Raw genomic sequence first — 18,823 nt, forward strand, 5'->3', positions numbered from 1 at the left:
AAAATACAAATTATCTTCGAATTTGTCATTTGTTCCGTAACCGAAATACAAACCACGCTATTTACAAAGGGTGACTTATCCCTTAGGAAGGGTGGAAAGTCCCCAGCCATACTGGCTTTGGCTTTACCCGGGGACTCAGAATCCGAGTGAGTCGCACTCGAGAAAAGGAGTCCCTGCACCTCACAAGTTCCTTGCACCGCAAGGAACCATGTGGCCTACGTAAGCTTGTGTGTGAAGGAAGAAGTGTGACCCGTCCTAGGCAGTTGACCTGGAGTTCCAGAAGGAACTCTGGGTTAGGACGTTCCCAATACCACCTCGTCAGGGTATGGGGGACGCGACAGTATTGACTCAATACTCGGAACACAAGGAAGCATGGTTTACCTGCAGAGGTTCGAGGTCAGCTATGCAGAGACCAGGATGCTGCTTCCCCGTAGAGGGGATGATGAAGAAAGAAGTAAGGGCCAGACATACTTCTTTCGTTCATGCAGACTAAAACCTGATAACAATGCCCTCAACCTTCTGCTACCTGTCCAAAAAGGAGCCTGAGGTTAGACCAGCTGTTGTGTAGCCACCACAGAGCGATAGAAAACGTATCGAGACTCCTGTGGGTCACGCCCTGCAGGAAGCGGGCTGCGAAGGTCATCAGACGCTTCCAGACTCCAGCTTGTAGCACCTGCGTCACAGAGTAGTATTACTCGAAGGCGAGGGACGTTGCGATGTATCCAACATCGTGCTGTAGGGCGACGTGACGGGGGAGGGTCTGAAGACAGGTCGAGATGAATGTCCTTGAGTCCGGGCTGAAGAGGTATACTGGTGACTCTCCCCCCATGTCCTCCTTGTGTTCCCAAATCGGCTGCAACTGAGGCCAAACTGCAGCTGTTCCCAGCGCTAACCTCTCGATTCCTGTACTGGCAAGAAAGAGAAGGTCTTGGGACATCAGACACAGAATGGAGACTCAAAATCTTGAATGAATCGGACCGAAGGGTCGGGACCCTCAGATTCTGAGTCTAGCCAACAACTCAGGAGCGAGCCTGAATGTTGCCTTCCCCTCTTCCTTAGAAAGGGGGGGAGTAGTAAGAGACCAAGAAGATTGCTTACACACTGGCCGTGGCCAGAGTGAGCAGAAGACCCAAGGCGGAATACAATCCGAGGCCTGTCATAAAAGGGTCTTGAGAAGATCTCTTAAAGGACTAAAAGTCCGAGCCATGCTCCAAGTTGGAGGTCTTCCTCCGACTAGGGCAGGGACGATCGTAGCTTCGCATGAGCGAGGATAGATCCAACGGGCAGGAAAAAGTTATTCCTTTAAGCCTGAAGGTCAGGGAAAGGCTGAGCGACAGGCTTCATTGCCAAGAGCGGAAAGGAGTTTCCTCCCGCCGAAAGGCAATAAGACCGTTATTGCTGGAGAAGAGGCCTCACGGGAAGAGGTATATCTCCCACGGCACCAACCACCTTAGACTCTTCACTTTGCCTGGGAGACCCCTGTGGATGACTATCGCAGATGACGCGACCTCCGTACCGCGACTGTAGCGGGTTGTCTCTTCTAGAGGAGGAAGCGTAGTGTCTCCAGGCATGAAGCCGAAGCGACGTCCCGGTTCGGGAGAGATGTCGCAGTGTGGTTGCTTGAGTAGTCTGCGCCGTGGGAGAAGCTCTCCCGGGAGTTCCGTCAGGGGAAGCAGAGGGTCCAGAAACCGTTCTGCGCATAGTCCCAGTGGAGCTCTCCCATTGAAAGGTTGACAGACAACCTGGTTTTGTTGAGACCCATTGTCCGCAGACAAAAAGGAGGGAAGACGCAGGCGTCGAAGTTGTCCCACCATCACCGGAATGCATCTTGCCAGAGTCTCGGGGTCTGAGACTGGGGGGAAAACTAGCGGAAGCTTGAGGTTCCAAGCTGTCGCGATCAGGTCCCCCAGACCAGCACTTGCTGGTTACCCAAGGTCAAAGACCCTTAGGTACACTCTCTCTATGAGGCTCTGCTCGGATAGTCTGAGAGAAACATTCCCCTGCCTGGAATGAGAGAGCCGATGGTGGAATTGAGAGAATCTCAATCATCCCGGTATCTCTACTGCAAGATGTGAAGGTGTGAAAATGCGTCCCCTGCTGGTTAGCATGAAGTCGACACGCAACGGGGCGACTTGGCAGGAGCGGTAGGATCTGAAGAGGGGCCAGACTAAGGCCCTTAAGCCTGCCTGAATGATGGAGAGGTATCCTTCAGGTCTTGACCATAGGCCTGGACCGGAACATGCCCCCCCCCCTTTCCTTTGACGAGTCCGAGAACCGCATCAAGAATGTGGGGAAAGGACGAGAATATCCACTACCATCAAGAGGCTCCATAGGTCAACACCCATTGCAGGTTTAATAGTTCCGCTGGTCCCATAGGGCCAGGAAGTCCGGTTAAACATTGCCTGAAGCCACCGGAACTTGGATCGCCCCACATGGAACTTATCCTGAGGCGACCGTTCGGACTATAAACGGGTCAATGAGGAAAGAAGAACTAGGAAACGTTCCAAGGTAGGGCTGAAAACTCTGCTTGACTGAGAACAGGTACTGCGACTCTCCTCAGTCTTGCCACAGTCAACCGAAAGGAAGGCTCGGAGGATGTGGTAACAGAATCTGGCGTCCCCAGGTGGTCACCCATCCAAGTACCGACGTTGCTTAACCTCGCTGGACGGACGAGAAGCGGGGTTTCCAACGTGGTAAGGCGGTTGACTCAATATCATGGCCAGATACTCCAGATGTTGAGGCAGAGGAAGAGAAGGCTCCAAGCAAAATACCATGAGCCCACACTCATGGTCAGCATTCGGAAGCTTTTCCCGGCGCTGAAGAAGGTCGAAACCCGAGCCTACCGGAGTTGACCAGCCCTCCAAACAGCAGAGGAGGCGGAAGTCTGCACCTGAGCGGCCAAGAGGAAGGCAGGGAGAGTTCTCTGGGGAAACAAACCTGCTATGCCACGGCGGGATAGCCACACTGCATCATAAGCAGGAATACTTGCAGTTTAGGCTGAATTCGACGAGCACCCTGGAAGATGGAAGGAATGGAAACTGAAAGTACCCGTCCTTCCGATCCAGGGTTAAAGGAGTCCTGTCGCCTCGTTACCAGTCTGATCGATTCTGCTGGTCTACGCTGGCCAAAGTTTGTTCGACAAACTTGATCAGGGCTGAGAGGTCGACTATGGACATCCCCTCTCAGATCCTTCCTTACAAGAAAGGATCGACTGAGGGGGCCGGGGGTGAAGCCGTCGATGATCCTAAGGAAGACCTTCGCCTAAGGTATGGATCATTCTGCCCAACCGGGCAACTCTGCTGATGCTATGGCATAGAGGTTCAGAGACACTGAATTCGCTGACAGAGACGGCAGGCGCGATATCCTTGGCTACTCACAGAGATTGTGCGGGAATGGGCATCGGGAAGCTGTCATTCGGATGAGTAACCTTAAGCATCCTCCCAGCGAAAACACCTGCAATCCTAGAGTTCGTGAACTCCTTTTAGGACTATGCCCCCCCGGGGGAGTCTCCCGTGCCATCTGTTCCTGACAGGAGGAAACTGCAATTGGACACCTTGTCCCAGTTGTCGTAGCCGATAACTTAGGCCGACGTGGTTGAAAGAAAAGGGAGCTGGAGCCCTGCAGAGTCTGGAAGAAAGCGCCTTGGAGGAGTGAAACCGGAAGTCGATTTACTCCGCACAGCAGATGTTTAAGTCTCTGTCCTTGGGCAAAGACAAAACTCTTCTCAAGGATGGAAGGGTGTCTGAGGTCGTTGACCTCCACAGATGAGACACCCGAAGGAAGCCTTCAGTCAGTGCGTCCAGATGGTACAACATCGAGCTTGTCCGCAAGTAGATACTTAACGACGAAAGGCCAAGGTGCCTGAGCTCGAGAGGAGGAAAGTACCCTTGATCTTCCTGTAGCTTCCTTGAACCAAACCTCGGGCCGTAACCGAGGAGGGAAAGAACCTGGTAAGCTCCCAGAGGAAGAGGTAAGCAGTCACCCCTTGTCCGATGGAGAAATCTTCAACGGAAAGCCCCCCCGCCAAAAATCCTTCCAGGGCGGGAGAAGGAGAGAGTACTCGTGCAGGAGAGGGGACCCTCGAGACCGACCTCTTGGGAACCAACTTCGCCCTGGGGGAAGTCACCACGAAGTCCACTCCTCTCTTTCTCTTCAGCGTAGGAGAGACAGCCGCTGGTTTGTTACCCTGGCCGGTGAGTGCTGGTTTCATAACCCTCATTAACGCCCGTGCCAGCGGATCAAACCATGTCTGCTGCTCCAAGGACACAGAGTCCGAAATCCTCGCTAAGGTGAAAGGGATCGGGCGATCCTTTGGAGAGGACACGACGGTTCCTGCCTGAAAAGAAGGTGGGAAGAATGCTGTACTGACCTGTCTTCGTCCTGCACTACCAACCTGTGCTTGGATGGAGGTGATCCCGAGTGCCGCCTAGGAGCACGCGTCCCTGCTGCTACCACCGGCTGTGGAATTCGCCGCGAACTATGGTCGCGCGAGGGCGAACGGTCGCGCAAAGGCGAACGGTCGCGCAAAGGCGAATGGTCGCGCGGGCGCACAGGCGAGTGGTCGCGCGGGCGCGCAGGCGAGCGGTCGCGAGGGCGCGCAGGCGAGCGATCGCGCGGGCGCGCAGGCGAGAGATCGCGCGGGCGCGCAGGCGAGCGATCGCGCAGGCGAATGGGCGTGACGGCGAGGGATCGTGCTGCCGCGTAGGTGAAGAAGATCGCTGGCGGTAAGCGATGGCGAGTAGCATGTGTAGGTGAATGATCGCGTGATAGGGTGCGATGGTGGACAGCATCCGCAAGAGGGCGAGCGTTCAGGGTTGTGCGATGAGGAGCAGCATGCGTAAGCGGGCAATCGTGCAGGGTTGTGCGATGGCGAGCAGCATGCGCAGGTGAATGATCGCGTGAAAGGGTGCGATGGTGATCAGCATCTGCAGGAGGGCGATCGTTCAGGGTTGTGCGATGAGGAGCAGCATGCGTAAGCGGGCAATCGTTCAGGGTTGTGCGATGGCGAGCAGCATGTGCAGGTGAATGATCGCGTGAAAGGGTGCGATGGTGATCAGCATCTGCAGGAGGGCGATCGTTCAGGGTTGTGCGATGAGGAGCAGCATGCGTAAGCGGGCAATCGTTCAGGGTTGTGCGATGGCGAGCAGCATGCGCAGGTGAATGATCGCGTGAAAGGGTGCGATGGTGATCAGCATCCGCAAGAGGGCGATCGTTCAGGGTTGTGCGATGAGGAGCAGCATGCGTAAGCGGGCAATCGTTCAGGGTTGTGCGATGGCGATCAGCATCCGCAGTTGAGGGTCGCGCGATGGCGATCAGCATCCGCAGTTGAGGGTCGCGCGATGGCGATCAGCATCCGCAGTTGAGGGTCGCGCGATGGCGATCAGCATCCGCAGTTGAGGGTCGCGCGATGGCGATCAGCATCCGCAGTTGAGGGTCGCGCGATGGCGATCAGCATCCGCAGTTGAGGGTCGCGCGATGGCGATCAGCATCCGCAGTTGAGGGTCGCGCGATGGCGATCAGCATCCGCAGTTGAGGGTCGCGCGATGGCGATCAGCATCCGCAGTTGAGGGTCGCGCGATGGCGATCAGCATCCGCAGTTGAGGGTCGCGCGATGGCGATCAGCATCCGTAGTTGAGGGTCGCGCGATGGCGATCAGCATCTGCAGTTGAGGGTCGCGCGATGGCGATCAGCATCCGCAGTTGAGCTAGTAGCTGGCGAACCATGTTCCTTCAGAAGTGTTGGAGAACGTTGGCGTGCCAGCTGTAACACACGTGGGCGATCCGGAGATCGCTGGCGAGCTGATGATCGCTGACGAGCTGACGAACGCTGGCGAGCTGATGATCGCTGACGAGCTGATGATCGCTGACGAGCAGAAGGCTACGCGTGGAAGCCTGCGCAAAGAAGAGTCCTTGACCCCGACCTGAACCGAAGTTCTAGATCGCGAGGGCGAACGTGGGCGCACAGGGCACGTAACAGGAACCGCAGGGAAGATCATCTTGAAAGCGCTGACGAACAGGAGAGCGCTGACGAACAGAAGGGCGCGCAGGGAAACCCTGACACGCAAGGGAAGAACCCCCGTGGGGGCAACCCTTTGCCCCGAAGGGATCGTTGTCCGCCGGGAGACTGATGTCCGTCGGAAGACCGCTGTCCGTCGGGAAGACCGTTGTCCGTCGGGAAGACCGTTGTCCGTCGGGAAGACCGTTGCCCGTCGGGAGACGAGATTAGACTGCTGTCCATCTGCACCAAGACGGAAGATCGAGAAAAAGAAGTTGTAGGCTGCAAACGGAGATTCAAAAGGGCGCCTCAAGCACCCTTATAGGGAGATGAGAGGCCCTTACGACGAGGCGGACGGAGGGCCTTACGGCGAGGGAGGCCAACAGCAACAGCAACAGAAGAAACCTCCGAAGAGGAGTCTCTATGAGTGTACTCTCTCGCGAACGACAGAGAAACACTTCGTGGAAGAGACTGGTCAGCCAGTGACCTAAAAGGGGCAATCCTCCGAAGAGGAGCTCCTGCAGTTGCCCAGCCCCTTGAGCGAAACTGCAGGTGCGACCGCTCAGCACCAAGAGCATAGTCGCACGAAAAAAAGGCAAGAGAAGAACCCCCCAAAAGAGGAAAAGCTCAAGCCTGGACAGGAAAAAAAAAACTTCCCTCGGAAGGAAAGTTATCCGCCCAAGGAGGCAAGCCTCCTGACTGTTCTAAAATGAACTGGAGAGCTGTCCGTCGACACGGGAGTACTACCAGTAGAAGGAGACACGCCCCTGACGACAATACAAGGGGGGAGGCAGCAACAGCCGAATCCCCAGGACTCAACCAGACAGCTCACACCGTTGCTATATTACAGAAACGAACTAGATCGGTAACTGTAAAAAAATAAAACAAATAATATTAGTACACATTCATTCCCCCGGGAAGGCTCCGAAGAGGAATCCCGAGGAAAAGGAACAAGAATTACACAACAGGCACGTGCCCTCACAACCACTTACACTCGCGGAAGGAGAGCTGTAACCAAAACAGAATTATAACAATTATAATTATGTAACTATGTAATTATGTAATTTAAAAAAAAGAATGAACACTAAAGAAAAAACGAAAACCCCGAAAGGAATCGTTCTACAAGCTGAAAAATTAACAACTACAATTAGATTCATAAACTAATTGAGACAAAATGTACGACGTAGCAACCCCACCCACACGGGAAGGAAGCTACAAGGGCGTAGTAAAACATAGTAAAAGGGTGAACGACCTCAAGAGAGAGAGAGAGAGAAAGACCGAAGTCAAACTCGATCGCAACCCATAAAATTAGGCCGTGGTGGCCTAACTGCCGAGGCCTCCACGTAGATATCGTACACTACACACACACATCTGAAAAGGAAACTTACTTATTTCTATACTCAAATATATATACAAACATGAAAACATGTTTACATATATATTGAGTAAAAGAAAAGTAAGCGATTAAGTAAAGACAAAACAGACAATGGCTGCCAAGCGAGGACCAAGACAGAGACGTCTGTCACAGTCCGAGCCAAAAGTGAAAGTGAGTATTCACCTGTGTGTGAGGGGGAGGAGGGGTAGCTAGCTACCACTCCCCTACCCCCCCGCTAACTAGCGCGGGGGTAATACACCCTCGTTAAATTCTAATGGCTCGCCATTTCAGCTACGCTAAAAGTAATAACCCTTTGTAAATAGCGTGGTTTGTATTTCGGTTACGGAACAAAAATACTTTTATTAACACAATTACAACCCTAATAACTGATAGATATGAAAAAACTGACTTGAGTATTCATATACAATATACAGGCGTGGATTAATGACTTAAGCAAGACTATGTGATGGTGATTAACTCTGTTATCTGATAGGAAAGGACAAAACATTTCTTTGCCATTACCTTCATTAACCCACACCCAGCATGACCACTTTGGGAGCAGATCTATTGTAAAATTTGCTTCAGGATGGATGTAAAAAGGGATTTTGACGAAGGAAAAATCTATTTCTGGGGAGAGACCTGTGGCGCCCGGTGAAAAGAGTCCTTCTTATATATCTTTTCTGATAAAACCTTCCAATTATACCAGAGAAAGATAAAAGCATGGAATGCTGAGGTTACTACCCTCGCGCGAGCACCTTTTGGGTGTCGTGTATAAAGCAAAGGCGCGTGAAAACCACTATTCACAGGTTGTCTTCCATTTAGTTAATTCCTTCGTCAAAGGGATGGGCCGATACAAATGTCCTAGCCAACCACCAGCGCCACACCACCACGCCACGACGCGAGCGCCATCTGAACAGTATCCTTCTTTTGGAATCTTAAGTGTTGAATTTGTTTGTGGTGCTCTCGGTCTTTTTTATCAATAAATAAATTTGTGACTGAAGGGGTACTTCCAATAGCCCTATCATAGATCCATATTCTCAGTTTCACTGAATAAAACAGATTCTAAAATTTTCTTTCGATATAGCTATCTGCCATTACATAATAGCTTGGCCTCATCAAAATTCATGCTAGAACCTACTGTATGTCCCACTTATACATACAAGTATACCCAAACTCTCAGAGCCCTACCCTATTGATCATTTATACTCCTAATCTTTGTGAAATGCATCTACAAGTTTTCCAAATATAAATTTCATTGCAAATGTGTAATGGATTTTGAATACACAAGGATCAGTTTCATTCTTACTCTAATAAAAACTAAATACAGTACCATAATAATGCTTTATTTTGTTGCTGTAAAGTATATTTCTCTGTTATCAATGGGACTAATGTAGCATACTTTGTTCACTCTGTTGATATCTTTTGCAATAAATTATAACAGATGAGGGTAATTGATTCACGCACTGACTTAGTTTCTCAGATACCAAGATAGGAGTAACTAAGTCAGATGATGACACAGTGTCTTGGATTCTACTTCCAGATGCCAAGATGAGAGTAATTGAGTCAGGCATTGGCATAGTGTCTCACATTTTTTTTCCAGATACCAATGTGAATATATCTTAGGAGCTCGGAGAAAAAAAATAGTGAAGTTTTTAAGGTCATAACATTGGATCAAGCAGTACAGCAATCTTTCCCAGAGACCACACAGTCTTCTAGCCAAAACTTGAAGTGGTCTCATGAACCATGTCAAGTGAATATAGTAAATGGATCTAACTGGGTTATGGGATTATCAAAAACATTCAAAGAAAATCCAAGTAGAAAATTTTTCTCTTGTCGATTCTAAAATGCCTTTTCAGAAGTTTGGTAATTAAATCAAATAACTTTTTATTACCCATTAACTTACTCTGTTGAATTATTGTCAAAAAAAATATTATAACCATTAGGAAAAAGTGAATTTCGAAATACATTCGAGGCAACAACTATGGGTTTTAGTAGATCATAATTATTCATGAAAATAGATAACTGCAAAAGTTAGCTTCCTAAATACTACCTGTATATAATGAAAAAAAAATTATTTCTTTCCCAAGTTATCAAAATGTAAAAGGGGGATAATTTATCATATTTTTCCAATTTTGTTAATTAAATATAGGTAACCAGTATAATCATTCTATCAAAGAGATATAAGTGATGTCTCCCATCAATAATGTATATAAGCCACATCATGTTTTGAGATTTAAAGGATAATGATATTAGTTTCAAACGTTTAAGGAAAAGTTAACTAATTTATGCTTACTAAAACACACTAATGCATGTATCATATGTATTTAATTGATAAGAAGAGCCCAAGTAATATTCAATGTATTCCATATCTGCTTAAGGGGTATTTTCACACATTATGTATATTTTTTAAGCCCAGTATTTCGAGGGGCTACAGATGACTATCATGGACAATTACAAGCCTGTGTTGTGTACATCTAAGATGAAGCGTTTTAATATTTTTATGATTAGGGTACATGAATAACAAATAAAATCATTTTCGAAGGTCATTAGGTGTACCAATAAGACACACAGCAATAGTGTGTACAGTAGTAGATATTTTTCAGCACAGAATAAGACAGTAGGTACAACAGTTCATGTACTATTTCATTGAATTTTTTGAATAATTATGCAATTTGCATTGCAGTTTTACAGTAATGTACCCCATACTCTAAATGTAGCTAAGCTGTACTAAGTGGTAATGTATGAATAATGTCAAAGGGGAAAAAATTGTGAATGATTAACCTTATAATACCAAGAGTATCTATTATCATCATTGTTTTCTTGAGCATATTGTACACTTTGCTACAAAGAACAATTGAGACTTAAATTGCAATTTTGGTTCCTAGATTGCTCTGTGCAAGTAAAAATCAAGGAAGTTTTAAACTCCAAAAATAAAAACTAATAAAAGATTGTTCAGGGTATTTGCATGCATACCAAAAAAAATCCACATATACTACACACACAATATGAATCACAAATAATCTGTGCATTATTTTTAACACCTAAAATAATGTAAATGTTATGTAAATACACTAAATACACTTGTTTATAATTTTTGTTCAAGGAATGTAAGCTAAAGATAAATCAGTATATATTCAGTACTATACCCACCATTGCAACATTAACTACAAAGAGTAAGAAATGTTTCCAATAGTAAAATCCCATTTTCTTTTAAACTGTTTGAAAAATTGTAAATGCATAATTCTTGTTTGTACATACATAATGTATAGTACAAAAATGATTGGTAAAAGTACAGTACAACTTTTCTTTCTCTTTTATCACATTTATCTTTTACAAAGTTTGAGATTAATAAAAGTTGAATAGCAATATTTCATCAGTATCTTGGTCTTGAAACTAAGCGAGCGAGGTACATAGAATCTGGATGTTTACCCTAAGTACCATACATAATGCTGGGAAATAAAATGTTATACATAGAGCTGGGTAAATTTGATATGTACAGTTTATCTTGAGTATAAAGTGTTTTCTTTTGAAAACTGAGGGTCTTATGTAAGCTAACAAAAATTTTATGAAAATGTTTAAATCAATTATATTCATACTATCGTATATCTTTACATAAAATGGCCCATTTCTTTCAAAATAGTTGAAATTAGAAAATACAATTTCCCCGCTAGAAATTTCATATTTTTATTGTATCAGGAAATTTAATGGTGAAAAATGGTCAATCTTTAGTTTCCACACACACACAAAGAGAGAGAGAGAGAGAGAGAGAGAGAGAGAGAGAGAGAGAGAGAGAGAGAGAGAGAGAGAGAGAGAGAGAGAGAGGGAGTGTGTGTGTGTGTGTGTGTGTGTGTGTGAACTATACCTTGGAAAAATAAACACACTAAAACAGACACACCATACATCCGTTGTGTATGACTTGTGAGAATTTATGTTGGAAAATGTATCTTAAGCCCCGGAATGTAATTACAGTATCTATTTGAAAGAAAACAAAATGAAAATTTTTTTGAAAAGTTTTGGAAGTAAACGTCAATAAAATTAACTGTGGAAAAGCCATATGAACATCAGGGGAGTTTCATACAAATAAGGGATAACACTAAAGAGAATGTAAGCAAAGAAATTGTGTAATCTGGACATACGAGGAATTATGTAAACAGCAGTGCAAGAATGAATGAATACAATAAAATACAATACACTGTATATCAAATCTATAGATGTCATCACAGATCAAGATTATGATATCAGTGCGGGATTTTCAGTGCCACTATGTACAGTACTAGAGTAGTAAATAGTGAAGAGATTGAGAGGGATGTTACAGTGGAGGGGCAGACTTTTCCAAGGGAAGAACAGCTCTCTACCTTAGCGACACAGTAATATAAGGCAGTAAGAAAAACTTCACTTGGACTAGATGCCAATTTAAGCAAAAAATAAATAGGATGGAATGAATTGACAGAACTCATTAACCATCTTGTCCTCAAATAAGAAACACTGTGACATAAAATCATGAAAGAGGGTAATAAAGATGATGATAGCTATCATGATGATCATTTCTCCTCTTCCAAGGGAAGAGTTGTAACCCTTCTTGGATTGATTTCAAAGGTAAGAGTGCATATATTACCAAACAAGCACAAAGCTAGTCAAAAAAGAAAATTTACTTAAATTATTCTGATTATACAAATACGCAAAACAAGCACTTTGATAGCTGATGCATCTCTAGGGAGTGTGAAAGGTGGGTAAAATAATTGGAAAGGCATAGATAATCAAGAAATTTTCAACAATACACTAGGAAATTTTTCAATGTAAAAGAAAGTTAATATATTCATAATTATAAAATTCAAAGCAAGATCCCTTTCCCATGACCTTCGTTCAAATTGTAAATCATAGCACTCCCCATCTCCTATGATCCTAAAACAAAAGATAGCATTATTTTTACCAAGCACTCTCTTGAAGACCTAAGATATGTGAAAGAGTTTATTGCTATGGTTGAAACAATGGAAAAAATTACACATAGTAGTTCAAGAAGGACAAAGAACTTGAGAACGGTGGCAAAATTTTGTAAAGGAACCAGTAAAATGTAGTATCTAATGTTTTCAGATTATTTTTATAATGTTACTGGTAACCTAACTAATATTACAAATCACAAGTATTTTAAACTGTTAAAAAATTGGACAATTGGAAAACGTCTAGAGGTAACAAGGTCATTATCTTAAGCATTTCACTGACCCACATCATACAGTAAAATTCATAAACGATTACCTTGAGGTTTGCTAAACTTTATGCTATATTTCATGACCAACTTTAAGGTCCACTACCATAACAGCTTTTGGGATATCAATGAAAGGAAACTTTGTATTATTGCTTGTCTCCTCAATCTTTGAATTTGAGAAAATATATAAGGTGTCTGTGGTAAATACAAAACAAAAATCTTGCCTTTTCCTTACCAAAGTACAGTATCTTAATGAGTTCATAAAGAAAAAAATAAAGAAAAAAAATACAAGACAATTAATACCCAATACCCTTTATTTTTCACTATATTAATTATTACCTGTTATAAAGACATAAGGCATACGCATGCAGCTACCATACACATACGGTCAAGCCTACGTATAGAAATCTAGATATAGTGAGAAACATTTTACCATAAGCACAGACATACGGATGGCTATATGTGGATAAATGTAAAACAAAAGATTAAACATAAGGACAGATAATTGACACTGAAGTTTCTTTGGTGAAGTTTTATCATTGGTAAAACAATGATGAAATGTAAGTTCTCTGATATGATCTATCATCAATCTACCATCAGCATGGTAGTCAAACCCTGAATATTCAATTCAATTTTTGGTCATATTACAACAGAGAGTTTATCATATGGCACATGCTCAGCAAATTCCATTTCGATTGTTCCCATAATCCTTATAATTCACTCCCATCTTATTAAATCACACAATACCGTAATTTAGTTTCCATTCTGAATAAGATTATCCTAATTCTCTCCCTTCTAATTAATAACACGTACCAAAAAAAGTACACTTCTCCACCTAAGTTTTGCCATTTACCTTTTATATGCTGTTATCTTAAATGTTCCCAAACCTATTTATAATGCACATGTTCTATCAGTACGATAATAACAACCCTTCAGGAAACTTCCAAGTAAAGTTAACTTCTCATAATATGAAATATAAAGACAAAATCCTAAAAAGTGACTAATTTACTGTGCTATTACAACACTGGGAAAAAGACTGACCAACATGGGGATGGTAAACAATTAAAAATACACAGAAATGAAAAGTACCACATACAGAACACCAAAAATGATCTACATTCTACTCACCAATGCACATGTCCCCTTCCTTGATGAAACCTTCAGCACACTCAAAACACATATCTGGGCCATCGCCAGTACATCCGTCACAAGCTTTGTCACACTCTGGAAAAAGAAAAAGTTTCCTCAAGATAAATAATAATTGAAAACTGAAAACTGAATATTTTTTTAGTATTCAGTCTCAGATGAAGACAAAAAGATTTTCTACTTAAATTCTAAACATGTTTTAACCATATTTCCTCTTCATTTCAGAAAATTCATCACATTGCTGATATATATTTATAATTCCAATGAGCCTCCATCATTAAAAGACTCCTCAGAACATGAAGCTAAAGCGCAATCTATTAACCTAAAAAGAAAGAGGTCTTTCAAGATATTTCTAAAATTCTTTTAAGGTGAAAAAATCTATTGTATATGCTCCGACATTCTTACAATTAGCAAAAAAAAAAAAAATAACAGAAGGATTTCCTAGCTAAACTTAGGTTTAAGTTTAAGATAAAACTGCATTATCTAATTAAATTATCAAAATCAAAATAAAATTATCTTTAAATTGACCCACAACCATATAAAATATGCAAAGGCCAAAATGGTGGTCAACTATTTCAAAGTTCTTCTATAAACCTACCACGGCACTTCCCCTTTGGGGGATAGCCAACATTAGAAAAAACAAAAGAAGGAATTTTCTCTCTTGTTCTGCTTTGCCTGGCGAGGGACTCAGCCAAGTTTGGTTGATACTGCTTGGGTGTCACAGCCCACTGCCCCCCCCCCCTTATTCCACCACAAATGAAGCTTCATATGCTGACTCCTCTACTGCCGCTACCCCAATGGTCACCATAAGGTGACCTGAGGTAGCAGCAAGACCAATACGAACAGTGTCGCAATCACTTGCCATTCATTTCTGTTTCTAGCAAATTATTTAGCCTCTTTCACACCTATCCTCCGGCCACCAAGAGTTTTCTTCCCTCCATCTATCCACCTACTTCCTCTTGCACTTCTCCAGTCAATTTCTTGAATTCATTACCTTCTTCAGCAGATGACCCTTTTCTATCCTCTTTACATGGCCAAACCAGCTCAACACATTCATATCCATTCTAGCTGCTAATTCCTTATTCCCATTCGTTCTCACTCTTACTACTTCATAGTTAACCCTATCCAACTGAAATACCCCGACCATACTCCTCAGACACTTTATCTTCAACACATTCAATGTCAGTCTCTCCGTCACTTTCCATCCCCACAACTATACATCAAAGTTGGTGTAATCCCTTTCTCATACAGAAATCTCTTAAACATTCATTCCCGACCCTTTATTCTTACCACTCCCTTCACTGGCCCCAAAACTTTACATCCCTCATTCACTCTCTGATGTACATGTGCTTCCACTCCACTATTTGCAGCCACAACAAAACCCAAGTACTTAAACTGATCTACTCCCTCCATACAAATTGACATTAAATCTAGCCCTATCCTCCCTTCTTGTGCACCTCATAACCTTAGTCTTATCCACATTGATTTGCAACTTCCTTCTCTCACATACCCTTCCAAACTCTCACTAATCAACACAGCTTCTCCTCCAAGTCTGCAACCAATACAGTATCATCCAAAAACAGCAACTGATTCACATCCCATTCACGTTCACACTCAGCGATCAGTTTCAATCGTCGACTAGCATTCAAGCATTCCCTTCCCTTACAGCTTCATCAACAAAAAATTGAACCATCATGGCAACATCATACATCCCTGTATCAGCCCCACTCTCACTGGAAATCACTCATTTCATTCCCTACCCTAACACACTTTACTACCTACGTATAAACCAAGTTCTTAGCTTTTAAAAATGATAAAAGTGTAAATTACCAGTACTGTAAATACCTTCAACAGATAGTGTTGAATCTCATACATGAAAGACCTTTACCTAAAGATTTTTTTCTGAAATCTACAGGAAAGTTTTGAAATAACATTTAAACTGATCTAAGATTTTGGATAAGAAATTAAATTAACAAATTTAGCGAAAATAATCAATATTTGTCTGCCCTGAGCTATTATTATTAATGCTATTGTTATTATTGTTATTATTACTATTGTTATTATTATTTATTTTTGCTATTATTATTATTCATTATTATTATTATTATTTGTTGTTGTTGTTAGCCAAACTACAAGTTCAAAGATTCCTACAAGGAAAGCAACCCAGTGCATAATATAAATGAAATAGAGAAATAATGAATATCACCCTGGCAAAATCCCTAATATCCCTTCAAGGCTTTGGAACCAAGGGAGCCTGAGAAATCTAAGGGACACCTACATATATAACACTTGTAAATCCATGTAAAAATTTATTGTAAAATTATGAAAATACTAAAAAATTACTCGTGTGTGAAATATCTCTCTCTGCCTGTCGACTATTCTAACTTGAACATATGTCTTTCACCTCACTTGACCATATCAGTTACTCATTATGTGGGTGAGGAAGCATTGCATCAAACCCTGCCTGCCTTTCCTTTAAAATCAATCAAAATCAAACACATGCCACTTAAGGGTTCGATTGAAATATCTGTCCGTACTGTGAAGCAAAAAAAAAAAATCATCTGGGTTAGATATAATTGATTTTAGGTAATCTAGTTAATTAATCTAATACCAAATCACGAGTTAATCCCAAATAAATTCTTCTTGAAGCTTTCTTAACAATGAATTAGTATATTAAATGTCATGAGGATGGGGGAATAGTTGAAAAAAAAAATGCTAAACTAGTAAGCACTAACAAAGTAATTAAAACTACTGTTAGTTATACGGAATTCAATTGTAAAATATTATTCCATAGCTGGCCACATTGGTTTTGGCTAATTTTTCATGGCCGGATGCCTTTCCTGCCGCCAACCCTCCCCATTTACCAGGGTTTGGACCGGCACTAAGTTGAGGCTAGCTAATTTAGATAATCAATTTAAGACTAAATCATGGTTAACCCAAAATAGCTTCTTCTTGAAGCTTTCTTAACAATGAATTAGTAGTAGGTTGGCCAGGGCACCAGCCGCCCATTGAGATACTACCGCTAGAGAGTTAGGGGATCCTTTGACTGACCAGACAGTACCATATTGGATCCTTCTCTCTGGTTACGGTTCTTTCCCTTTGCCTACACAGACACCGAATAGTCTGGCCTATTCTTTACAGATTCTCCTCTGTCCTCATACACCTGACAACACTGAGATTACTAAACAATTCTTCTTCACCCAAGGGGTTAACTACGGCAATGTAATTGTTCAGTGGCTACTTTCCTCTTGGTAAGGGTAGAAGAGACTCTTTAGCTATGGTAAGCAGCTCTTCTAGGAGAAGGACACTCCAAAATCAAACCATTGTTCTCTAGTCTTGGGTAGTGCTATAGCCTCTGTACCATGGCCTTCCACTATCTTGGGTTAGAGTTCTCTTGCTTGAGGGTACACTCAGGCACACTGTTGTATCTAGTTTCTCTTTCTCTTGTTTTGTTGAAGTTTTTATTGTTTATATAGGAAATATTTATTTTAATGTTACTATTCTTAAAATATTTTATTTTCCCTTGTTTCCTTTCCTCACTGAGCTATTTTCCCTGTTGGGGCCCCCGGGCTTATAGCATCCTGCTTTTCCAACTAGGGTTGTAGCTTAGCATTTAATAATAATAATAATAATAATACTAAAAGTCCTGGGGATGGGGGAATAGCTGATAAAATGCAAAACTAGTAAACACTGACAAAGTAAGTAATACAACTGTTAGTTGAATAGAATTAAATCTTAAAATATGTTTTGAAATACTTTACAGGTAATTCAATATCTACTTACCAAGACAAGAGTAAGTACCCTCATTGTTTACACAAAACTGGTTCTTCTTACAAGGTGCTTTTTCTGTAAAACATTCATTGATGTCAACACAACCATGTTCAGTATCCATATACCACCCATCTTTACAGGCCACACATGACTTTTGGCCAGGCTGAAATGAATGAATTTATTAGCATTGGATAGTTTAACAAGACCAACGAGATAAACATCCATTAAAAAAATTAGCTAAAAAAATGTCTTATAAAGTGTCTGGTTACAGCACACAAAAAGATTGCAGAATGATCAACTTTACATTTCATACCAAGCAATCAATGCAGTTTACAAAATCATTTTCTTGTCTTGAAGAGAATACAGGGTATTTTCAGAACTGAACAATAAGTAGGAGAGTGAAAATTACTATTATTTATCTTCAAGGGAAATTCTTCAGCAATGACACCAACAACACAATTAATCCGCTGCTTTCCCAAAAAGGGATCGCTCCAATATTCGAGGTACAAGTGTATGCATAACCTACTCAGTGTGACTGTTAGTCCAGTATTAAAATAACACAATAAATTAATTTTAATCTTGCTGGCAGGCAAACAGTTAAAATTGTTGGGAATCATACCCCCAAGGAATGCCCTACCTTCCCACAAGCTTATCCTGAGATAATTCCACCACCAAGGCTTCATACTAACAACCTTCAAATCCAACCATCATCAATTGGCTGACACTCCAAACATAGTTCCCACTGTCAGCTTCAATTGTGAATCCAAATACTTTACATTACTAGCCCATTATACTTTGTACAATCTATTAAGATAGAACATTTCCCCAAAGAGGAATAACCTTTCCATTTAACAATCAATAAGCAAGCTTCTTTAGCTAAAGGAAGAGGCTTGAGATGAAGAACACCCTTTTATACAGAGCACCTTTGCCAGATTATCATGGGATAGGTGGGTCCAAGATTTAACAGGTTTTCCATCAGCCAAGAGCATTTGCAAGGATGTCAAGGGATTGTCATAATCATGTTGGACTTAACAAAATGTAATGGGTATAACCAAAAGTCAGAGAGCGCCACAGACCAGCAAGGGAATGACAAGCATACAGGAGCACTCATCACCAAGTAAAGAGTTCAAAGGAAAAAACAATTCTGCGCCAATCAGTTACATTCATCTAAGGATTCATTTAACCACTCAGGTTCAACAAGTGCTCCTTTAGTTAACAATATCAATACATGATATGGCAGTGTGAGGCATACTGACAATTTAGGATGATTTATCCTGGTCAATTTGGGTGCTAACACTAGTATTTTTATTCTTTGCACTACTTTTAGAACCTTT

At 42.4% G+C, this 18,823-nt stretch overlaps 1 protein-coding gene across 1 annotated transcript in view; it reads right to left on the reverse strand.

Annotated features, from left to right (window-relative positions):
* The window catches only part of LOC137643895 (cysteine-rich with EGF-like domain protein 2), a 68,658-nt gene that overhangs the window by 16,404 nt on the left and 33,431 nt on the right, over positions 1–18,823 (reverse strand). The window contains exons 5-6 of the mRNA XM_068376639.1: positions 17,502–17,652; positions 13,701–13,796 (exon numbers count right to left, since the gene is read on the reverse strand). Of these exons, the coding sequence (XP_068232740.1) occupies positions 13,701–13,796; positions 17,502–17,652 (247 nt within the window). The remainder of the gene's footprint in view (positions 1–13,700; positions 13,797–17,501; positions 17,653–18,823) is intronic.

This window comes from Palaemon carinicauda, chromosome 7 (genome assembly GCF_036898095.1).
Source record: "Palaemon carinicauda isolate YSFRI2023 chromosome 7, ASM3689809v2, whole genome shotgun sequence".
In the NCBI taxonomy this organism is placed as follows: Eukaryota; Metazoa; Arthropoda; class Malacostraca; order Decapoda; family Palaemonidae; genus Palaemon; species Palaemon carinicauda.